The sequence below is a fragment of the Haliaeetus leucocephalus genome, unplaced genomic scaffold (genome assembly GCF_000737465.1).
Source record: "Haliaeetus leucocephalus isolate CR32 unplaced genomic scaffold, Haliaeetus_leucocephalus-4.0 Scaffold158, whole genome shotgun sequence".
In the NCBI taxonomy this organism is placed as follows: domain Eukaryota; kingdom Metazoa; phylum Chordata; class Aves; order Accipitriformes; family Accipitridae; genus Haliaeetus; species Haliaeetus leucocephalus.
In genome coordinates this window covers 213,880-239,321 of record NW_010972594.1, presented here as the reverse complement: position 1 = coordinate 239,321, position 25,442 = coordinate 213,880, and the positions used below count along the sequence as shown (strand labels likewise).

The window sequence follows — 25,442 nt, the reverse complement described above, 5'->3', positions numbered from 1 at the left end:
CGGAGGGACGGGGCCGGGCGGCCGGCGGCCGCCGCGCTCGCCTGACCTGCGTGCCCCCCTGGCCGCGCCGGGCTGCCCCGAAGGATGTCCGCCCAGTCCAAGGGGACCGCATCCTCCTCCTCGTCGCCGTCCGAGGGGCCGCCGGCAGCCTCCAAAGCCAAGGTGAAGGAGCAGATCAAGATCATCGTGGAGGATTTGGAATTAGTCCTGGGGGACCTGAAAGACGTGGCCAAGGAACTTAAGGAGGTGAGAAGCGGAGGGCTGCGCGGGCGGACCCCCGGGCTGTCCTGCGGGGGGCGAGCCCCCCTCGCCCGTGGCCCGGGGGCCCTGCTTCCCCCCGGGGCTCCGCCGCCGCCCCCAGGCTCCGTTCGCCACTTCTTCACCGGGGGTCGAGCAACTGGTGTCCAGGCTGGGCACGGCGCGGCCCCCGGCCGTGCCCCGGGGCGGGCGGCTGTGCCTCGCTGCGGCGCCCGGCCATCCGGCATGGAACGGGACGGGGCGGCGCGGCCGAAGCCCCATGCCGCGTCCCCGCTGAGGTGCGCCGCCGGGGCCGGTCGTGCACCCCCCAGCTGCGAGGCGGCTCCTCCCGGGGACTGGCCACCTCGGCGCAGTCCTCGGAGTTTGTTGTGGTTTTGGTTTTTTTTTTTTGTTTTTGGTTTTTTTTGGGGTTTTTTTTTTTTTCCGGGAGGCAGGGGGTGCCTCTCCTGCGGGGTCCCCGCGGGGCGAGGAGGGTGTTCGGGGTTGCTGTGGGATCCGCAGCCCTGCCCGATCCCGGGCTGCGCCGGGCCGGCATCCCGACGGCGGGAGAGGCGTCAGGAGCGTCTCCACTCCTGCTCCAGCGGGTTTAACTTTTCGGCTGCACGGTGCAGCCCCATATTCACCCCCCGGCAGCAGCCCGGCTGGGATCTCCCGGCCGGTGAGGGCTGGGGGGTCCCTGACCCCCCCGCACCCGGCGCCCTGGGCGAAGGGTCCTTGCCCGGCTCGGCAGTACCGGCGCGGCTAAGTCTGCTTCTGCCTCTGCAGGCTGCTTCACCGGGAGCTGAGCGCCCTGTTTATCCTGCCTATCTGGCAAGATTGCTTTTGCAATCTTCCTTTTGCCGGTGGTGAGTGTCATCTCCCCTAGGTTAATCTGCAGGCAGAGTGCGATTACCGCGGGCATGTTCATAAGCAGGGAGATGCTGTAGCCGAAGGAAGAGAATTTGGCTGTCCTTTTGGAGATTTCCACGTTATCTTGATTTTGCTACACAACTGGTCGACAGATGGTTGGATTATGCACCGAAATTCAAGTCCAGAATCTCTGTGCATTGCTTTATAATCCTGTATTTGACATTTATAACAGGCTGTGTTTTTTTGCTATCAAATATTAGTTTTCTGTTTTAACAACATTGTCAACAAGTTTCATTCAACAGACTTTTGCCATCTGAGGCAGTACGAAATTCACCCAGTGGTTCGTATAATGTTGAAAGATGTATAAACACACAGCTCACTAATCACAGCTGTTAGACTTCTTTCTCATCCACAATTCCATATTTCTCCTTGTTTGAAATTGTATCTATAATTTCTCTTTCCCTTAATGTGCTGCTTGTCTGTGCTTTGTAATTTTTTGAGGTATTTTGAAGTGGAAATAAACATTGTTTGTAGGGCAGTTCTTCCAGCATTTTAAAGACTGATAGAGCAAACTAGCCTCTGTTGCTGCAGAAGCACATTTTCGGGACCTGGAGAGGATGTACTGTGATCTGTCCCATGAATGTAAATCATTCTCTGCACATTATCAGTCCTAGCTTTCCTCTAGTGAGCAAACAAGATCACTGTAGGTGGAGATCGTATGTCATCATTTACTGTGGCATCTTTTATCTTAGCAAACTTGTCTGTTATGGTTGACTGCATCTGTGAAAGAGAGCTGGATTTACCTCTGCTTGATGGGGAAATGCCTGGTGTGGAACTCCTTTTCCCAAGTAGAGTGAAATGTAAAAGGCAAGTTGTAGAGAAATGGTGCTGTAGCTCTGTAAGTGCTATGTACCTGTTGAAGGGTGGAAGGATTGCCAAGAGCATCTATTTTGAGGAAATAGAAGTATTTTTAGAAAAAGGATAATTACATCTTGTTCGTAACCACATATGGGCTTCTGAGTAATGCTTTTCTCTAAATATGTCTTATAAGGATGATAGCTGTGATACTCTGACAAGCAAGGGTTGCATATGCAATTATCTGCTTGCTTGCAATATTCTCACTGTGTGTTAAATACACTTTGTATGACATTTATTTTGAGAAGTCCGCAGCAGTTTGCCTTCTGAGTACCTCCAGTTGTCTGTCTTCTGTAGTGTGGACTAAGTCTGTACAAGATCTCTTGACGTATATGCGATGTATACCTTTTTTATGTGAAAGTAAGGTAATTGGTGAGACTATAAGTTTATAATCAGTCTCTTTCATAGATCGTTTGTAGGTGTTAGGAAGAATTGACAGATCTTTCATTAAGCACATAGGAAGTTGGTCTATACTCAGTTTTGGTGTATTACACACAGACGTATACCTGTGTTTCATTTGTGGTTCTTTATTGTAGGACCAGGCAAAGTGATAAACTAGAAGATATAAGTTCACGCTTTCCATTTTCACTACAAATTATGTTCTTCTGGAAATGTTTTGGCTACCCTTTTTTTCTAACTGGGTGTTTGCTGCAGTCCAGCTGTTGTGCTACAACCTTTTTTTCTTTTATTAGAAATACAGTGTTCTGAAAACAGCCTTTCATTCTTTTTATTACTATTGTGTTAAAAAAGACTTCAATTCTGCTACAGTAGTAGGGCATGAAGGCTTTTTTTGTGCAGTTAGAGTAATATTTAGTTGTGATATTAAAAATATGGCATTTGTAGAATACTTTTTTTTCTATTTATGTCTACCTATTTGTTGCCCTTAAATCTAAATTATTTAATTATTTATTAGATTATGCTTAGTGTAGCACTTTAGGTATTGGAATAGACTGGATGTCCTCTTCTAGCATCTTTTGGTCTTCTTTTGTAAGATTTCATATTCAAAGTTCTGTCAAACTGAAAGAGTTTCACTGCTTCAGAGTGAACTGTTCTGTAACAGTAAGGAGTATGGCTCTACAAGACTTTTATGTCTTGTTACATTTAGCTTGTTATAGTTCGCTTACATTAATGTATTTGCATCTGCTCCTTGTTCCAAAGCTTTTTCTAATTGATGCCTTAACATTTTTTGTACTTAAAAGGGGGGAGGAAGAAGTGGGGAGAGGATGGGGTATTAAATCCAGATGCACAAACCATGAAGCTTATAAATTTGCTGTAAAAACACATGACTAAATCATGTGGATTAAAACAAGTACATGTTAGGAGTGACTGTGTCTCAAAAGTGGAACATCTGTATCTTTTTTGTCCCTTATTTATTGGTCTGGTCTGCTTAGGATAAGGTAACCACAAAAGACTAAGGACGGAGAAAGGGGGTGACTAGGAGACATGTTAGGATGGAGTGGTGCTAAGTCCAGAGTCTGACTGAGCTCATGTATGGCTAGTCCTCTCCAGGGTGCAGTTAACCTAGGAGAGACTTGGCGTGTTTTGTCTCCTTGCTGAAAGGAAACACTGGGTGGGTGTATACCAACAGTGGGATGTGGTTTTGTGCTGGAAGAAATTAATGGATTTAAAATGAATTGAGTGGCTGTTATTTGATGAACATTCCAAAGAAAAATCAAAGGGATGCCAGAGGATTGAGTAACACTGACTATTCCTTTAGGTTCAGACTATTTCAAAGTTAAGTTGGTGAAGCCTTAAACTTTGGTTCTCCTCCAGAGGATTGGATAAAAGACCTTTTTCCCTGGAGTCTGTCTAGAAAGATGGTTATTATTAAGTCTTCCTTGCAGATTATATTTATCTGTCTGGTACCTAAATAATGAGGTGATGAACACTATTGGAAACCAGCAGACATGAGCTAATCAAACTATTCTGAATGTAAAATGCATGATGTAGCCCAAATTCTCTGATGACTTCAGAAGGGATTGTAGGGAGTCTGCATGTGCACCTGTGGACAGCAGGGCACAGGAATTTGTATCATCATAATGTTGATACTATAATTTTTAAGATTTCCCTGCTTTCACATTTTACGATGATGTTGCACATTTCTGTAGCCTTGCACTTGTTTACATTAAGGAAATACTTAACTAAATTGTTTGATAAATACTTTTTTGTAGTAATAAAAATTCATCATGCAGAACAAATTCCTGGAAGTTATGTGTGAAACATTTGCATAGCTTTTAATTGGCTAAATATGCTTCAACCTTTTACTGAAAGGAAGCAGCTGTGTAACTATTGCCAATGTTTAGAATAAAACAAAATGGAGGTGCAGGAGAAACAGAAGCCCTCATAGACATTGCACATGCACCAGTAAATTTCCAGTCTTTCTGAGTCTTCCTCCTCTGCTTTAAATCCTCCAAAAATGTCTTGCTGACAGAACAAGTGAATAATCCTCCCTCATTTAACTGATGCATTTATTTTCCATAAAGATGTGATCTATAAAATTTGGCCATGACTTAACAAATAACGTTTTCTAAGTCATGATGGAATTAGCAGATGCCAGCCTCTCTTCCCCCAAACACCATGACAAATTTTGTTATGGGATAGATGACCTTATTCCATAACCAGGCCAGTCATCTATCTAAGTGGAGGGTGGTCATGTATTCCATGGTCTTAATTTCTGGATCAGGCCTGCAGGAGCATATTACTATTTCAACACCAATGTTTTCCATTTCATTTTCGTTTTTGTGTTCAGCTAATGATCCAGATGGGAGGAAGGCACTTCAGGTTCTTGCCTGGTAATGCAGAAACTAGGAAGCTGCAGTTTGTATCCACCAAGAGAATTTCAGCAGCAACAGTCAATCACATATCAGTATCTCTGATGTGCAGGCAGCAATACAGACACGAATACAAAAAAAAACTTTTAGGTTCATATTGCTGCATGAAAGCTATGAGGGCAGGTATTACAGCATAGGTATAGAATATACTGTATAGAAATCGAAGTGTAGGTAGAACAATAGCAAAACATTTTAATCTGTTCCTTCTTCTCCTGCTGATCCCTGCCTCTTCACCTTTTTGGGCTCTCTCCAGATGTCAAGGACCTGCTGCTCCTTTTGCTAGGTAGGGGCAGTTGAAGGAAGAGGTTTTTGAGCATACTTGTTCCTACCGTTAGAAATCCAATAAATGCAGATGCCCTTCTTATGTATGGATTCTGGATGCTGGCCCTCTTAACAGTGTTCCTCTTGGAGTCTTGCTTCAGTGGATACACTCTGTATATGCAGATCTGGTCAGTGAGACGTGAGAAGGACTGAAGCTTTCTTCTGATTTTTATTGCTGTAGATGTGGTTGTGGTCCAGTTCAGGCACCAGGACCAAGGCATTGTATGATTAGTGGCATTGCCCATTCCAAAACTTGCAAATCTCTCCAGCGACAGACTTTTTTCTGATTTCTTATTGCAGTCCTTAGTGACAAATGCAATCATGAACTGTACCTGGATGTTTGTTGTAAGTGCAGAGTATGATTCATTATGTAAGAGAAGCACTGCACAAAAACTTTTTTGTGATCTGCCCAGGGGTCCAAACAGGGCCATAAATAATCATTGCAGGTAACTGAATCATAATTTTCCTTCCCTTTTATTTCTTGTGGTCTGTGAAGCATTTATACATTTATACACAACAAAAAAGTGCAAATATGTTAAGATAAAATTCTTACGCTGGTAGTGTCAATAAAGCTAATAGAGCTAAAAGGTAGCTGTGAACCTTAAAAAACTCTCTGTGTTAAGGTGTCAGGAACATTTTAAATGCTGATATATGACAAGGTAAGGTTGCTCCACATCTGATTTGTAATCAAAGCTACAAAGACTTAGTAATTGTATTGTGTAACACAATGAAAAGAATAACTAGTGTACATACAGAGCATTGCTTGTTAATATCAAGAGGCTTGACAGAGGGAAGCATGCTGTCAATTTATGCTAGCTATTTTGTTTTTATAAACACTCATGTCAGCTACTTCATTCCTTTTATGCAATACTAAGCTCCTGATAGTAATGTGTATTGTGCAATCATGAGCTAAATAGAGCATATATAAATTCAGTTTTCAAATAAAAGCAGTACCTCAGTGAAAATATGTATCTTTGTGCTAAAGCTTGAACTTCACACAGTCTGTGCACTACTGACCATGGTACAGAAAACAGAAATAGTGAGGCATGAACTTCAGTCTGTTGCGGTTAGGTTTTTCCATTGACCTCAGTAGGAACAAAAATGAGTTTAAGGGTGACAGAAGTTAGTTTTGGGCTGCTTCATTTTTATTAAAACTTCAGAATTCAGAGGAATCAGTTGCTGCCATGTGTATGTATGAATGAGTCATGCAAAAACAATTATTTGGTTGAGCACCATCATTAAAGTTTTGCAGATTTGTACAAGTTTCCTCTGGAAATGAAACAATCCTTCTGTTCCCAGTACTCACATTGGACAAAGTTCTGGAATGGCCTTCCCACTTCCAGTCAAAAACTTCCAGCCAAATTACTACTCACAGTCTATTCGTACACAGCTAATTAAAACTTCTCTTGAGGGAGGTGTGGGAGAGGTGCAAATGTCCCTGAGTTTAAAGAGTACTTTCCCATAGTGCCTGTTTCACAATACCTTTATGAAGAGCATGACTATCCTCTTGTAGTTTTCATTTATTTTAGAGCTGCAAAATATTGGTGGCTTATAGTCTTCTCTGTATATTATACCTGTTCTTTGAAAGGCAGGTAATGTGAATGGTCAGTGACCTCACAGGTAGCTCATGTATATCCTGCGCAGGTGTCCCCATTTTTTCCTTCAGTAGATGCTGTTGCTGTGAGGCAGACAGAGTGAAGGGGTCTATTTTGCATATGGACTGCTGTCCTTGCCCCATAGCCTGTGGCTGACATTCAGCTGTGCACATTAACGTTAGCTTAGTCGTTACCTATATGTAGATAGGCCTGTGTTTTATTTGTGTCCAGCTCTGTACATCATTGACTCCGATTCTTGCTGCCGCTACCTGCACTGCTTCAAAATGCCCTTTCTTACTGTATTCAGGGGAAGAAGAAAAGCAGAGCCTGCTTTCACTCTGGAAGGGGTGAGAAAATCCTCTAGCAGATCTCTCATTACAGCTTCCCTGTGTCAGGTCGTGTGTGTTGAATGACTGGGGTGGGAGGCCTTGGTGGCGGAGCTGCAGCCATTCTGGTTTGGTTTAAAATTATTGTAGTACAGCTGATGGGACTAGTGAGGAGCAATTGCCTCCAAACAGGTGTAGTACCATCAGTTGTTGCTTTTGCAAAAATTATAGTATGTTTATATCTCTTTAAACGTTGACAGACTCATCCGTTGTTTCATGCAGCATGTGCCACATTACATTATGAAGACTGAGAGCACTGATGTTGAATCATTTCCAGATTTCAGTGTAGATTATTTCTCAGTAATCTGAAAAATCCTGCAATTTTAAAACACCTTCCATTTTTTTCTCCTTAAATATTTTCTGATAAATCTGCCATAATTATTTTAGTCTTTCACCCATGATGACATTATGTTCTTCTTTTTATTGTGGTCTGTTTACAGTTCTTTCAGTGAACAGCTTCAAGGTAGAAGCAGCGTAAGACATCCTTACTTGTAATCATTTGTGTTTTAAGTAGGGGAAGAAGATAATACTTCTGAAAATAGTGTGAGAAGTTTATTATTTGTTTAAAGTGAGACCATCTGCATGGGGCTCCAGGACCTTGGTGGGGAACCAAAAACTAGATTTGGGCTTTCCATTCAACTTCAGAAAGTGAGGTAAGTGTTTATAGTATTCAAAATTTTGATATCTGATAACATTTTATACTTTACTGGAGATGACACTGTGTTAAAGCAGGCAGCTTATGTGGCCTGGAAGATGCAGATTTTAAAAATAGACAAACAAACTGAAAACATTAACAAATGAACAGTTTGGGCTTGCTTCCCCATTGTAATTTATTGTTTTACACCCATCTAACTGTGTCCTTTCTGTATAAAATTAATATGAAAATGTAAAAAAACAAAGTCAGTATGTTTTTTCTTTACTGCGGCATAACAAAACCCAAGTATAATTCTTTCTTCACATGTTTTGTCATTGAGATTCTTTTTTTTGTTTGTGATACGCCTTTGGCTTTTTCTTGCCTGTTTGATAAAATGGGGCAAAAATAACACTTTTTCGGTGTTAGTTCTCTGAATTCTTGTAAAGATACATGCTAACGAGAGAGTAATTGTCCAGCTGAATTAACTACTGAAACTTCAGTAGTTATTGGACAAATAATTGGAACAAATATATTCATTTTTAAATATAGAATCACAGACTGGCTGATGTTGAAAAGGACCCATGGAAATTGTCTCACCCATTCAAGTGTCAACTCGAGCAGGTTGCTTAGTATCTTGTTCTTGAATATCTTCAGGGATGGTGACTCCACAGCCTTTTTGGACTACCTATTCCAGTGTTGAATCAACCTTACAGTAAAAATGTGTTGTCTTGCGTTAAGTAGAATTTCCTGTATTTCAATTTGTGCCTGTTGCCTATTGTCCTCTCATTTAGCACCACTGAGAAGAGTCTGGCTTTGTCTTCTTACTCGTTCCAATCAAGTATTTGTACACATTGGGATAAGATTCCCCTGAGCCTTCTGTTCCCCAAATAACAGTTCTCTCAGCTGCTTCTCATAAAACAGATGCTCCAACCCCTTAGTCATTTTCCCAACCTTTTGCTGGACTAGCTCCAGTATGTTCATATCTGTCTTGTACTGGGGAACCCAGAACTGCACACAGTACTCCAGATGTGGCATCAAAAAATCAGGTCTATATTCAGTAAAAATGCTATGTTACAAACATTAGCTTCCCTCAATAAATATTTACCTGAAAATTTTAAATTGGCTGAAAAACATATTCTCTACTTTTTCATTAAAGTTGCAGTTACAAATGGTTATTGACTTCTCACTGCCTGTGATCTGAATCTGGATTTTACTTACTTTCAGGCAGAAGAATAACAGATTTACAGTATAACTTTCTTTATAAATATAACGGATGCATACACTAAGGATTTGGAGCTGGTGTTCATAAGTGAGTGCAGCCACTGGAGCATGTGTCTGACATTAGGCAGTGATGATGGGAAGGGAGGGCTGTAGCTTCTTCTGCTTTTATAGGAATGCCACTCATCTGTAACATCTCTCCATGAAACTATGATATATCCTTTTTCCCACCTCCAAATGAAATTGTCCAGGCAAGCCCGAAGTAATTACTCAAATTAACTTTGAGCCATTCAGATTAATTTTGCCCCTCTGCTCCAACCTCTGCAGATGTCAATTTTCACTTTGATTTCTCATCGTCTGTTGCATCATACTAATCCCTATGAGGCTTTTTTTTTTCTTTTCCTACCCCTTTTCCTCTTTTCCTTCATAAGTCTCTGGTGCTTCTGCAACTTTATCTACCTCACTGTTAGTGGCTATCTAAATCACATCTGGCTTGTTAACTGTGAGAGTGCTTGTGTCTCCATTCTTGAATGTTGACTCAGGAAAGTCAACACGAATGTTTTGACATTGGTCTTAAGAATTTCAGGTGACTCTGGCATTCATGTTAGTAACACAATTGTTCTCCTCATGCATCTTTCGCATGCTAATAGGAGATTCTTCTGTGTGGGATCTGGAAGCATTGTTAGTATTTTTTTCAAGCTCAAATTCCAAACTGGTATAGCAACTGAAAGCTCTGTTGTTTGGATCCAAAGTTATCTGGGTTCTTATTACAAGCAAAAGCTTTTCATTTAAAGTCCATGATAGGTTAAGTTAACATTGTTTTCCAGCTTTCCAGTTCAGCACCCAGAATATTTAAAATTCGATCCCATCTCTTCTCAAAATACTCAGTGCTACTTTCTTAAATAAATGGTTTTCACTTACCAACTAGAGTGTACTTTATTCTCGAGGTGTTTTTACTGATGATTGCAGAGACCATTTGAATGGGATAAGTTTACCACAGCAGGTGGTTTCTGCTAGTGCTACGGAGTTTTATCTGGAGTGGTACACTCTAGGCTTATTTGACTTTCATTGCTTATAGGTAATTTTATGGGGCTGTTTTAAGGTTCAGTAAAGCTGTGGCATTTGGATAAAGAAATATCCTGTGTATGGACACAGTGTCTGGTAGTTTGCATAATTTATTAAGACTAGGAAACTATACAAGCATACGTACCTGCTGAAGTAATAACTTTTGTTTCTTGAAATCAAAGTACAGGTGGTACTGTGCACCTGTAAGGCTTACAGAAAACTGGTGTTTGACCAAACTGGGAGGTTTATGTTGAGGCAAGAGAATGAGGATTTTGTGATTGTTAGTTTTTTGTTGTTACCTGTTCGCAATGGATTTGCATGTGCTTGTTTTTCAGGTGGTGGTTATTTGATTCTATTAAAAAAAATTCCATAGAATTTGAATGGTTGGGTTGTAAGCACTTTAAATCATGTGTAAACACTTCAGTTAATTATTTTCATTAGCTGTCTTGAATCTTAGCAAGCAGAGCCTTTGCTGATGTGATACAGTGTAACCATCAAGGTATTTGACTAAGCTGAGACTTTCAATTAAGTGGATGAGTATCACGGAAAATATAGTGTACTACAAAGATATATGAGACAATATAACTGCATAAAAAAAGGCCCAACCCCCAAGCCAATATATTGCTACACATAATAATCTTTAAAGTAGGGATGGATGGATGAGTTGCACAACAAAAAGTTGTATTACTTCAGGTGCTGGGGATGCTGAACTAGAAAAAAAATCTGCTGCAGAGGACTGAGAACTTTTTATTTAGTACAGACTTCACATGGTCTGTTTCTTTCTTCAAATTAAAACATTAAGAACAAGACAGAAAAAATGATACATGGAAAATATTCAGGTTTGTCTTTGAGGAAGGTTTGAAGGATATAGTGAAACTGAGGATACTATAATACAGTTAGAACAGTGGCTTGACTGACTTTTTTCCCCCTATTTCTAAGGTGGTGTACACTGAATAGACTTAATTTGACATTGATAGACCTGTGCCATCTTATAATAACTGGCCTGTTGTCCTTAAGTGGTGCCAGTCATTCTGGATATTTGATACGTGTATAGGAATTTTACATTTAATGTTAGGTAACTGATGGAAATGGCTTTTAAAAATCTCTAAAAATATCTTCTAAAATGTTAGAAGTCCTTAAAAGGACTATTAAAATCTAGTGTTCACTAGTGAATCTTTTCTGAGTGTTTGTGGCAAGATTGTAAGTATAACAGGTAGTATCCTAGTAGAAAAGCTGACTGTATCTTAATGAATTACTGCTGTATACTATTTCTAGGAGATGAATACTTGGCTAGGATTGTGAATCTCTACATCAAGTTTCTTACGAATTAAAAAAAAAAATCAGCTCTATCAAAGTGAAAGTTTATTCAGTGTACACCACCTTAGAAATAGGGGCCACTTTTATAATACTTTCAACAGAATATTAAATGTACCTAGTCAGTTATTTTCTCTGTAATTTGGTAGTCTGCTGCAAACTTACCTCTGGTTTAGAATATAAATTATTTCTGAGATTGAATGTTTAACAGATATTAGTCAATCAAAGGCATAAAATAAAATACTAAAAGAAAAAGTTAATAAATAACCCTCTGGATGAATTCTTTCTTTGAAAAAATGTAAACAACCTTGACTTGGTATTTTGTATTGTGGAGTCAGGTGTGGTTAATAATAATGTGTTACAAAAAGAAGGAAGGATCTATATTTCTGCAGATCTTGTGGATCATTTGCGAAATGTGAAGCATGCTTCTGTTTACTTTTCATCACTTCTGACAGTGACATCTCATAATATAGCATTAATGTGCTGGTATCACGTGACAGCTTCTTAAATGATTTTTTTTTCTTTTGTAGCTATCTTTCGAAAGAGTGGCAAGGGTCAGAGGGAATTTGGCACGTTATTGAGCCTTAATTTTCTAAAAATCAACTTCTTGTTTTAATAAGTGCTTGTTTCGTACAGGCAGAGTACTTCTCCCATGTTCATCTACTATTTCTCAGCTTAATTTATTAATCAAGAATGAGGCATCATTGTTATCACTGTGAATTACAGATATGATATGTCTTCTTTCTATACATGGTTTCTTGATGTAATGGAACAAAGTTGTCTGTTACATAAATGCCAATATACTGCCATTAAATCTTGATCAAGTGGATTTTATGATAATTAAATGTCTATTTTGAACAGATTGTTTCCTTGCTTTTTGTACAGTAACTATAGTCTTACAACACTTCAGTACCATTTTTTTATTGAAGAACTTTGTGTTAGACTTTGGGAGCCTGTATGGCTAGAGGACAAGTTGTCAGCATCTTGCTTTATTCTAACATAGAGCAGTGGCAAGTGTCTGTGGCTTTAAGGTTTTCTTCTGGTGAAGGAGGTGTTCCTAGAGTCTTCATGTGCTTCCTGCTGCAGACTGTCATGTAATACAGACACAGGAAGCATAGTACAATGTTTTTGTGAATGGAAGCTGTTTAATTGAGGCAGAAAAACCCAATAGGCAAACAAAAAAACAGTGACAATAAAATTTTGTTAAAATTTTAGTAGTAGTACAGATTAGGAGGAGGTTTATCACAAAGTCTTTTTCCCTTAGCGGTACCCATATCTTCGATTTCCTTCTGCTTCTGATTTTTGTACGGCATTTATTTGAGATGCAAAATATATGTATAATAAATTAACATACACAGAGCACTGTGTTGTAGTTAGACTACTTGAAGAACTTGTCTCCTGTGACATAGACATGTGCCTTACATAATTTTCTGTGTTCATGCATGAATGTCTTCTAGTGGAAGTGGTTGCAGACAATACAAAAGACATCCTCCTTTCTTTTTTTTAGGAAGCACATCCTGTTTCTAGCTCTGTAGAAAGAGATTTCTCTGAAGGAATGATTTTCTTTAGGGACATCAAAGGGGAACAAATTACCTCAGTGTTTTCTGAACCACTTCTGAGAAATAATGAAACTGTAAAAGCTCTGTAGAGACTCAGAGGCTAAGTAGAAGTATTTCCAGGATGAGATAGTAGTGTGGTCCTCTATCATTGCAGTGTGCATGTTATCAGGAAAGAAATCTTGAAAGTGAATGGTCTGCTTTCCTAAATGAGAAGGCAAACGTGTTGCATTAAATTCAGCAAGAATTAAACAATTTCTCTTTAGAAAGGTTCTGTGTTATTACTCTCCAAAAAGTATATTCAGGATGAATGTTGACACAGTGTTATCTTCTTGATTTGCAGACTGCTCTTGCGCCTCTGCTGCTCATCCTTGCCTTGTGTAACAAGATAGGTAATTTTCACTGCAGGTGTGAAGAAAATAGTAACTATAAAAAGTAGGAAGAATTATTTGTGATTTTTTTTTAATTCTTGGTAAATCCTCAGGATGTCACAGATGCTGGAACTGTTGACATAGAATGAAGAACTTGGAGAAAATGCAGGAAGAAAGAAAAGAAGAAAAAGGAGGCAGATGGCGGGGAAAAAAACTTCACCTGACAGTTTTTTCAGTTAGAAAAGGAAGATGAAATTGTAGTAAAAGACATTGCAGCCATAAACTCAGCTTATGATATTATCTGAAATGTCATGACATTTCTCTGTGGTGGTCTATATTTTATTTAAGAATAGACAACTGGAAAGAAGAAACTATGTCTCTGAATCCAGGACCCTTCCACTGGAGGCAGATCACATGTTTCTTTGTGAGTTTATCTGGCTCCATTTTAAATAAATATCCATTTCTTTTGTTTTTTTCTTCCTACTGTTCCTATTGGCATATTATTTTATAAGAATTGCTGTAACAACTAGGAACCTTTAAAATATTTTTTTTTAAATTTTTTTTTTTTAAACACCCAGAGAATTTTTGCTAGTGTTGCCACTCAGCTCAGGTAGCTCTTGAATATTTCTTCCTCTACCTGTACTTGTATGTTGATATATTAGTAAAGAAAGTCTTACTCCTTTTATTAATTTGCTAGACTCTCTCTCCATTTGACAAAACAGAGAGCTTTTCTATCTCTATTTTGATTGAGTTAATTTTCACAGAAATGTGTACAATACTATAGGTGAGGTCTAACCAGAGCTTTGCACAGTGTCGCTTATCTCTACTGGAACTCTCTTTTTTGCTACATCCTGAAGTTGCATTTCTGTTTTGGTGTCAGACTGGCAGCTGACAGCCATGCTGTGATCACCTTGTACGCAGAGGGTCTTTCCCATGCAGGTCTATGAATTAGTGAACTTCCAGTCTGTAGCACAAAACTATTTAGTTTGTCCTCATGGTTATGAACTTGCATATTGCACAATGGGAATTTTATTCCACTTCTAAGCATCTGTGAGATTTACTTTATTCCCCGTGTATTGTCTCCTAGCTCTGCTGGATTAGCAGATTTCCTCAGAGCATTTACAACATTTGTGACAGGGTAATTAATAAAAATATTGTATGACATCAGCCAAAGTCTGCTTAAGGAGTTTCATTGCTGTTTCCTCCTGACCCAAATCTACAGCTTTTTGCATATCTAGAAAACCAGTTAACTATAAAGTAATCACCAGTCCACCTGGAAGTGGCTTTTCAAACAGTATGTGCTTAAGTTGTAGAACATCTTGCCACTATACATTATGGAGAATATGAGTTTTCATGTGTTGAAGATGACAGTGGACAAAACTAATGCAAGGCAGCTCTCTAAATGTATAGGAAAGCCAGAAGCCAACTACATGTGCAGAATGGACCACATGTCTTCAGAAAAAGCCTGGGCCTTAGGTGGTTGCAGCCTGGGAGAGTACTTAAAGAGACTACTCATTGTGCTCCTCAGCATCTGTTTTTGATCACTGTTGGAGACAAGATGATAGGCTAAATAGAGGTTTGATCTCATCCAGTATGGCCATTTTAATGTAGTTTGATTATCATAGTTTAGCCAATTTTATTTACTTACTTTATTTCTTTCTCACAGGCATTTCCAAAGTTAAGGGGTTTCATTTGAGGTTTAGCAGCCTGTAGCTGCCATCCTTCCATTTAAATAAAAATGTAATATAATACTTTTTCTCTGTCACCTGGTATCTCATTTGACTGTAAAGATTAAAAAGTCTTGCTACTCGTCCTGGACATAACTGTGGCAGCATTTCTAGAGCAGCACAGCTGAGCTTGTCCCGTGCTGCTCACCGCAGCACATTACATTGAGTTTCTGGGCTTTCATTTCTGTCTCTGATGTTTGGAGTTTAATTTCCATTGTCCATCATGCTGCTGGATAGGCATAACTGATATTCAATGTAGCAGTAAAAGCCAAGTAGTTCAACCAGCACTCCTGAAAGCTAAAACAAATTAAAATTTGAGGGCCACCTGTCTTTAAAGTATACTGGCAACCATATTCCTTACTTTTCTTCAGCAAATCTGAATAATCTTTCACTACTTAATATCAGTTGCAAAGTCTAATTCAGGTTGTTAATTGTCTCTTTAACAATCTATTCTTTACTGTACTGTCTTTATTTTCCTGAAGTCTTGGTGGACTGTTTATTTCTGTGTGCTCTTTGAGGTAGTTTCTCACCAAATTAGTTCTGGAGTGAAGAGCTATGATGCTTCTGATTGGTTTTGTACTTTTACTTGAATAAATTGCAGTCCTTCTGTGTATCCAGATTCATGAGCTTCTCAGTTAGCCTTGTTAATCAGTCCCTTGTATTCTGTCAACATCTATCTTTTTTAAATTCAAGGCCTATTTCTGTTTTTTGTTGGGTTTTGGTTTTGTTTTTGTTTTTGTTTTTTAAACTAAGTGTGTTAATCTACGGTCATCATATGCAGGGTTATTTCTATAATTACTCTTTCTACAGGGCCTGAAAGGTCCAAAGTGGTCTAACCTCTTACTGAAGCAGTGACTAGTTGAGAAGGATTGTGTTTGGTTTCACCCTTAGGAATACTTGTGTGTTACCATTAATGATAGCAATGTTGCATGTGTTACTGGACATACTTGAGTTAGGAGGAGATGGGAAGTGCAAATGCTAACGAATGAGTAGTTTACTGGACAGTGAAGTAGATTCTGTGGGTTTAGTTGGTCCAATAGGTTCAAAGACTAATAGTTACCAAACAATTTTATGAAACAATGGTTAGACCACTGTAGTGTTATTAAATTATTGTTACAATAATTTAATGACAGAAGTTGAGACTGCAAAGAGACGAGCTGAAAAAGGCAAGACACAAAGTGAAGGAGACTGATGTTGATCTTCAGAGCCTGAGTAATGTCTGTGCGGTCTGCCAAGGAAATCTGAAATGTCAGGAATACGACTTCAGGAGGGATTTTCACTGAAATTTATCCTTGCTATTCTTTATCCTTTCTATTCTTAATTTTATTTTTTTTTCCACCTCCTTTAAAAGCTTCCTCTTAGTTGCCTTAAATTGCAGCTCTTACTTTCATGTGACTTTTCCACAGTGGTAATCACCTATTGTTATTTATAGACTTACGCATGTTTCTATTTCTTTGGGGATTTTTATTGTTACTATTTTGTTCTTTGGGTGTTATAACATCATAGTGTTTTTGTGTTGTGCTTAATTAAGACAGCATATGTTGTGGTTTTGCTTTTTCTCTGCCTCTTTTCTCTCAGACCTTGATTATTTTTCAAAAGCATATTTCAAAGTATCTTTTCGTCTGTTACTACCTCTTACAGGAAATGAAGGGTATTTACATCACTTAAATTCTGTCCTTATTCGGAGACAAAGTGATGCTTCTAACTAACTACCATAAGGTGTCCTGGCCTTGTTTGTCTTGTGGCAAGCCCTTAATTCTCTCAGCATGCAAGTGAACTTTCTCAATGTTTCCTGTCTTCCTTGAGGGTTGGATTTCATCTGTTGTGAAACCATGGCCAAGAGTAACACCCTGTTGGAACTAGAGTGTCTTCTCTAGCAGATTTTTTGCCCTCCCCTCTCTCCAGTCAGTAGACTTCTGGTAAGGTTTTTCAGACTCTGGGAAATGTTACATCAAGATACCCAATTAAAAGCAAGAGTAATAGCAGCTGAAGATAGCAATTTAAGTGGTGTTCTTTCATGAGGGAGTGACATTAAGCATTTGTCTTTGCATGTTGTTACAAACCTTCTCTATCAGTGAAGTAAAATAATGTCTGAAGGACTAATGTGCTATAGCATGCTGTATATTAATGTCAAAGGAGCATTGTCCGAAATGGCTGGGTACATTTTCAAGAGCATCAAATGCCATTCTGAAGAGTTTACTTGGTTTTGTTCATTTAATTTTGCTTTGTTTTGCTTTGCAGACAAACATAATGGTACAGATAGTGTAACACATCATTAGATTGCCAGGTGCTTCCCATTACAAAATACCATTACAGTTGTTTGTAACTTTTTTGTTACGGCCAAATAGTTCAGACAGAAATTTTCAGTGTTGAGCTTTGCATCATGCTGGTATTAGCTTTTTTAAAAACTTTAGACTAAGTGGTTGATCTACTTCAGAGAAATAAGCATGGTAAAACATTGTTTTGATCATGCTTGCCACCTTCATGCTTGAAAGCTTTTTTTCCCCCCCTTCTTTCTTTTTTTTTTTTTTTTTTTTTTTTTTTTTTTTTTTTTTTTTTTTTATTCTGGAAGACTGTATGACATGACCAGGGGATGTAAATGCCCCCTCTGAGCTGCTATAACAAGTCTGAGTCCAAGGCTCCAATTTGTAAGTGAGGAGGATTTAATTTTTTTTTTCCTCCTCCCCTGACTAAACCATGCCACTCTGCTGAGCTAACTTGGTGGAAAGATGCATACCTGAAATAAAAGGAGAAGACTGAACAGCAGGTTCAGGGTAAACTGGGGTGAGGATACTGCAGTGCACATAAACTGCATGTACAATTTACCTTTGCATAAGGAAAGGTTGGCAGAGGGGGATGGGAAGATGCCAGTGAATGAAAAACTGATATGATCATAAGGCTATGACCAGAGATGGGCATGTTTGAGGGCTCTGGGAAGAACATGTCAAGTTTGAGAGTTTTGAGCAGAATCTGTGTACTGAAGTCCCTTTTCTTCAGAGTGCTGAGTGAAAAGACTCCCAGGATCCTGGACTCTCTCCCACCTTCATCTCTAAATGTGTAAAACCCTCTAGTAGAAGGTCCGTGGCACTGTCAGATCCTTCATATCATGGCTGTCAATTATCTTGTTTCTTTGTGTACCAGTGGTGTTATAATGATCTGCATGACTCAGTTATCAGTATGGAGCCAAATGATGGAGCTGATCTTTTCCGCTATTTTGGTTTGCTTTTAAAGTAGGAGATGCAACATAAACTTAGGGTGTGTATTCTTAAAATGGTTTCTTTATTGGTTCTGATGCAGTTTTCAGTTGCATTCCCATAACTGTTTTATGTGAGACTCTGCCATACTTAGAGTATTTTATGGTGGTTCATGCTTGCTATATAATTACTGTGTGATACCATGTCGTTATAATTATTTGGTGTGGTAAACCATGCCTTATACATAGCATGATGTTCAGAGCTTTTCAGAATGGAGAATTAATTTCCTATTGGGCTTTTATGTGATAAGTGTCATTATGGTCCTGGAAAGTCTCATAAATGTTTAATGAATTTATTTTCATAATACATTTATAAGGTGAGGGGGTATTATCTCCAGTTCACAGATAAAAGATTGGAGGGTGCCAAATGTGAAACAGTAGAAACCTTGTTTTCCAGTGTGTTAAGGACTTTATAGCTTCACTGACTTCAGCTGTAATAGGTTTATTTTTGGCAAATCAGATACGAGTATTTCAGGTCAGAAAAGAAGGAATATACATCTGCAAGCTAGGTACAATTTTGATGGCAGTGATTTCCTATGGTATCACCAAGCTGTGTGGCAGAGGCAAGGGTAGAATCAGGGTGTTTCTGAAACTCATTTATTGAATTAGCTACTGCATCATCCTCCCCCCCCTCCCCCCTTTTAAAAGTCTCTGTTGCTTTTGTACCTTCCAACTCAGTAGTCCAGGGCTCTTTTACCAAATGAAATTGGTCTAGTCTCAGGTCAGCTTGACCTTTTTCATTCAGTCAGGTGGGATTTATGTTGAAAGTACTGTGCAATCCAAGTCAGGACCATAAAGTGTATGTGCTAGGAGTTCCAGCTAAAATTGTAGGGGCAATTTTGACCCAGTGACCCTAATTTTTTAGCTTTAGACTTTGGTAGAAAGGACAATAAAGGGATGTAAAGTTTGCATTAATTTTAAGTAGTCTAGGAAAACTGGATCTTATCTACAGAAACCAACATCTAAAACCAAATCCCTGACTGAAATGAGGCCACTAAAAATGGTAAGTTCTAAGATGGTTTATGCAAAATCAACAGCTAACTGAAACTAACTGAATTATGAAGAAGTGTAATAGTGTGTCTATCTGTTAACTGTTTTCAGCTGAAGTGCTATTGAAATCTGTATGCATTAAAGGAGAAAATACCACCAAAAAGCTGACTGTGTTTTTGGGAAGATATTTCAGCCTTGTATTTTCATTATTCTGTGTTCTCAGAATCTCTTTTGCAGAAACTTTTGCGGACAGATCTTCTAGTGCTCATGTAATGCTTACTGATCACAAAGGCGTCAGGTATAAGCAGCTAGCTATTTAAAAGGTATTTCAGGATCTGTGGAGTCTAATCAGTCTATGGAAATATTTTACTTATGATTTATTAAAGTAACTGTAAACAGTAGTTCTAGATGATCTGAATTGCACAGTGTTATTAAGTCAACGTTTTGTACTACTGATATGAGATATTATTTTCTCTCTTACATTCTAAATTTATATAAACCTCCTGTTTTAAACTTCAGTCCTGTTTTATCTCATTGCTCAAAGATAATATAAATTATTTTCATTAAAAAATTAGTCATGCTCATGAAGAAATGTGCACTCTTTTTACCATGTTACCTTGATCAATAATCACCTCTGAAGATACTATGAGACTCAAAGAGAATCTTTTGATCCCTAGTTATGGATGATTTTGGTCACTTTCAGAAGAAAGTTTTGGGTTTTGGGGGTTTTTTTAAGAGAGAAAAAAAAAGAAAGTGGAATTTGTTTGCTCTTCATTATAATATGTACTGTGAAAACAGACTTGTTACATTTTTTGACTGGAATTTTAATTAAGCAAAGCCATCAAGGAGGTAGGGTAGATGCTTTTTAAAATTGTAAATTCGAATCCATAAAAAAGTAAGCATATTGCAAAAAGGAAATTCTTCCCATAGGTGAACTATGTAAAACACTCTACTTTGTTTCCATGGCACATTTAACTTTCCTGTCATGTACTTTTTATGTAGTAAAAGGACACTGAAAATGAAGATATTAATCTTTTACAATACTCTTTCCATCTCTGGTGTTCCCTTATTTCTTTCACTGGGTATTATCAGCATTTTATTTCTTATTATAAAGGCAATACAGCATCTGGCATAATACACTATTAGGGAAGACACTGTTTAGCTACCCCTGCAAAATGTTTTTCATTCCTGAATTGTGTTGCAGCATAAACCTGAAGTCAGTGATATATTTCATTTCACATGTGTTGAAAGGCTTATCACAACTTGGAGAGACAAGAAAGGGAGGTATTTTTATGTTTTTCTTATATTTAGAGGTGACAAATTGCTAGGTTACATGCAGCTAAAATTGTGCCTAAGTCAGCAGTTGAAACTGAAAAAAGTTGAATTGGTCTTTTGTTGATTTTTGTATAGCTTATGTGTTTTTAGATTAGGGTTTTTAAGCTAAACAGAGTTTAGCACAGTTTTGATTTGAGTGTACACCTGTCTGTTCTTTGTGCACACCCATGCACAAGTACAGTCTGTCTTATCTGTTTTTTTTTTAACGTGGTTTCTTTCAGATCTTCTCGTCACCTCTCTAGAAGTTCCTTGCAGCAGTGTCAAAGGTCTGGCATGTTCACAGCCCATTTGTCAACTTTCTTGCTCAACTGTTGCTATCCTTCCATTGAATGTGCTGTCTGTTCAGATGCTAGAAAGACCATCTTTTCAGTTTCAATAGCTGAATGAGAATCAGTTTTAAATTCAGTGGGAATTGGGGATTGTTGTTGCAGCAAACATCCAAAACAAGCCCTGGTTCAGGCTTTACACTCGGGCTGCAGTAAATTCTTTTTGAAAACCATTTTAACATCTGAAATTGATTTTGTATTTGAAAGAAGCCCTGAAGTTAATTATTTTTCCTTGGTTGACCTAGTTGTAGGTTTTATTACAAGTACACTGCTCGCGGAAATACCTCCTGACAAAGGATTTTGAAAATGAAATGCTGTGTAACATTATAGCCGAAACTGAGCTCCACATCTGTGCACTTGGTTTGACTGTATTTCCCTGACCTCACCAGGGTAAAATAAACTGCACTGAAGACTGTAAAATGCCTATAAATTATGGTAATAAGGGCCACGTAAGTACCTAAGATAGATGGATAGACAGATAGCATTAGTGCATTAGAGGGTTCCTTGAGAACACTAACCAGATTAAGTGCCAGTGTTCTCCTATGTAGCAATGCTAATTGCCAATTTTTGGCAGTTGCACAGGCGCTAATTACTTTTTAATAGAACCAATGGAAGAAAATTTTCCACTAAGCTTTTATGGATAATTATTGCAATTTTTTTCCTTCCAGCAGCTTGAAAGTTTGCACTTGCAGCATCCATCAGGTCTGTCTTCCAGATAAATGGTAGCATTACAGCACGTGCAAGATTGTATTCTGTAGCTTTATACCAACCCCGTCTGCTTTTTAAATGATACCATTTAGAACCTACTCCCTCACTGAACAGAGAGTTTATACAAATAACACATTAACACATTGCTTTGTCTTGTTCAAATGCATCGTGTTTCTACACAGTGCATTACATAACAGCCACATCTGTAGGGACTGTCCACTGTACTTGGAGCTTTTGAAATGAAGCCTCACGACTGTGCTGAATAAATACACAGGAGTGCTAGGATTTAATGCACTAAATTTCCCAGTGTCTGTTTCTGAAGGTTTCCAGGATTTACTCTTTCTGTGGCTCATACTCTTATCATGTATTCAAGTTGTGCTCAAAATAAAACGAAGAAATTGCTGTACAAACAGTCTCAGAAAGACAAGATCCATGTAAGATGATAAACTTTGAGTCATGTTAAAAGATGAGTGTGTCACTGCAGTTGGACTGAAACGGTATTGGCATTATCTTACATCACCCTTCTGTCAAGGGTTTGTTACAGTTCATTGGGATTTTAATGTAACATTCATCTCTCATAATACTTCATAAACTAATATGCCATGTCTTCTCAGTGGTAATAAGTTAGGCTGAACACTACTGGTTTTGGCTGCAAACCCACTGGCTTCAGTATTCCCCATTGGCTACAGGGTAAAATACCACATCTTTACCTGTAGGAGATTCCTTGAGGGACAAGACCTACAGATTTAAAAAGGAATGAACGTTTGCATTGGTCAAATTCTGGTAGTTTATCAGAAGGTCCTTAAGATAATAGGTATATGTAAAAACAAGAGTGTTTTGGTGGGCTATGGGCAGGTAGGGACAGTGTGCCCCAAACTATCCCCTCTATGGGGATTGATGCAGAGTTCACACAGGTGTGTGTGGGTCCTACGTGCACTCTCGTCCTGCATTTGGCACTACAATACTCCTCTGACAAGCCTGGTCCTGTTTGAAAGATTACCAGAATTTGGACAAAACTTTTTCATAGTGTTTTTCTTGAAGTATTTACTGGAAAAATTATCTAACCACTAGCAAAAAAAAAAAGAAAAAAAAAACCGAACCACTAGCAAAAAAAAAAAGAAAAAAAGAGGGGAGCAGATGTTTGTATTTGAAACATTATTCATAAGGATTTTGTTCTTAAAGTTGTGTTATAGGTAATAATTTCAATCTATACATCTAAAGTTATAAATTACATCATGATATGAAATGATGATTACAGAGTAAGAAACCTATGTTTTAATTTAAAAAATAACTTAAACATTAGCAATTGCTAAACCTGGTTGAAGCAATGTTTGCTTAGAGACTCATTAAAAAGATCTTTTTGGTGTTTGTGTGTGTATAAGGATAATGTGTTTATAATGTAGTGTATGCTCATTATTGTCTCTAGAGCCATTCAGTTAATTTGCATTAACTGCATCCCACTGCTTCTTTCTCCCTTTCTTTATGCTTGTCATTTAAAAAAAATAAAAATCACTCTTCCCCCTCCCCAAATGACCTTTCCCTTCCAAGCCATGTCTTTCCACTGTCATTGCGACTTGGTGGTGGAGTAGTCAGTATCACAAACCTTGTTTACAATACTTCATATGGCATTCATTCACACATTTCAAGGGGTTTAAAACTGCAGCTCCTTGTGGTTTTAATCATGATGAAAAATCTTGTTGTTCTCCTGAAACTTAAATAAATAAAACTGCAAGTTACAAGGATTGTTGCACTTTCTGAACTCTTTTCCAGAATGATGATATTTTAATCAGCTTCTATTGAAGTATTTTATTTGCTTTGTGAGTTAGTAATTTATACAGGCACAGACAAATGAATAGATGAGAAGGGGCAGAAGCAGCACTGGGAGAAGAGGCTTCCAGGGAAAGGAGAACGCTCTTAATAGTTGGAGTAGATGGAGAATGGCAGAAACATCGTCTGTGTGAAGTTACCATCAGCATTGGGTGTAACTAACTTGACTGGTTTCCTCATCTCCTAGTGGCAGAAACTGCTACAGATGGTTCAAACACATGATGTGAATAAGCTGTGCAAGACTGTTGGGAAGATGATTAAACCTAAAAAGTGCCATTTTCCAAGACTGGGTAAGCATGAAAAATGGAGCAGGAAACAACCAACACCTATCAAAACAGGTAGATGCAAGAAATCCAAGTAACATTGAGGACAAGGAATGACACTCCTTATTAAGTCCCTCTACATCTTATAACAACTTAATCCAGAACTCCCATTAACTTCTGGCTGTTGCGCTAAATGGCTAACACAGGGACCAGTAATGGGATTGTCCTCAGCAGCTGTCTTTTCTCATAACTTTTAATTCATTAACAGAATATTGCAGAATGCTGATACATGTAGAAGTTCATTCCTCAGAACAAAATCCTGACTGTGTGATCATTGTCCACAGTTGGATGTAGTCCAAGGCACTCCTTCAGTTCCAGGCCCTCAATTCATGGACCTCGTTAAATGTTAGAGCCATCTTCCTGTTATGTTATCAGATCTGCTGACACCACTCTTCTGCAACTTCTGCTGCAGTGTGTGTGGGGAGCAGGAGTACACCAGGAAGTTTGCTATATACACTCTCTTATTTAAGACTTTAGATGTTGATTTGCCATTAGTTCATAAAGGGTTTTGTGATGGGTATTTGGAAAGTAGGATTCTCTTCTATGGTAAGAAACACTGGATGTGCAGAAAGGTCTTAATTCTGTACCATAGCCCTCACTTTTTCAGAAATGACTTTGTCACTTATTTGCAGCTGGGTTCAAAGGCAGTTCATTCTTAATTTGAATGAAGATAGGAAACAGCTTATGGTTCTTAGCAGGAATGGTTTCTTATAGTGGTAAAATGCTGCAGTTTGTCACATGTGGAATTTTAAGCTTAAAAGTAAAATCAAAGTGAGGACAGTGGGTATGTTTCAGCAATTGACACAGTTTTGTAAATCTAAGTCTGCAAACGCTGACTGGACCCCACAAGCATAGGAAAGGCTAAACAGGTCGTGCTAAGTCTAAGGGAAGTATAATGGTGGTGCTAGAATTGTCTGGGTTTCTGGCAATAGAGAGACTACATTCTCCTTTTCTTCACTAGTGTAAATTTATTAGGTATAAACCTGCTTTGTATTTTTTTAAATTATAATTTCAATTAATTTGGGGACAAAATAATTAAAAATGTAAAATTGTTTTACAGTCAGAAGTCATCTTTGATAGTTCAAAATCTGTGTTTCTCTGTTTGGTTTTAATGATAATCAGAAGTTTTGTAAAGAGGTATTTACTTGTGGACTGTTCTTTAAAAGACCCTTAATTAGATTTAATCTTCCTAATTTTATCTCATTAAGTGCTGAATAAGTTTGTCTCTAGTGACCGTTTAACTGCCTGGATTATTTAGGTTGTATTCTTACTCTTTTTTGGCTCTTGCCTGAGATAAGAGAATTGCTATGGCTTTAAAGTTTCTGACTCTTTTAATGCCAGTTCAGTTTTAAAGAATTACTAAAATTACTTGAGTCCATGCTTGATAAAATATTTTCCCTCTGAAAACAATAATTTATTCTATAAACCTTAAAATGCTAAGAATGCTATTAAAATGTTTTTCCGTGGAGTTTCTTTCAGATATAATTGTTATGTTGACAGCAGACCAACTTGGCAGCAAAAGAAAACAAGCTTTGGTGGGTTAACCTTGGGTGGCTGCCAGAATCCCACCCAGCTGCTCTATTACTCCCCCTCCTCACCAGGACAGGGGGAAAATAAGATGAAAAAGCTTGTGGGCCAAG

General features: G+C 38.3%; 1 protein-coding gene across 1 annotated transcript in view; it reads left to right on the top strand.

Moving 5' to 3' along the window:
• Positions 1-84: 84 nt before the first annotated feature.
• PRR16 (proline rich 16) overlaps positions 85-25,442 on the top strand; it is a 111,080-nt gene continuing 85,722 nt past the window's right edge. Inside the window, exon 1 of the mRNA XM_010562333.1 lies at positions 85-246. Coding sequence (XP_010560635.1) covers positions 85-246 — 162 coding nt within the window. The remainder of the gene's footprint in view (positions 247-25,442) is intronic.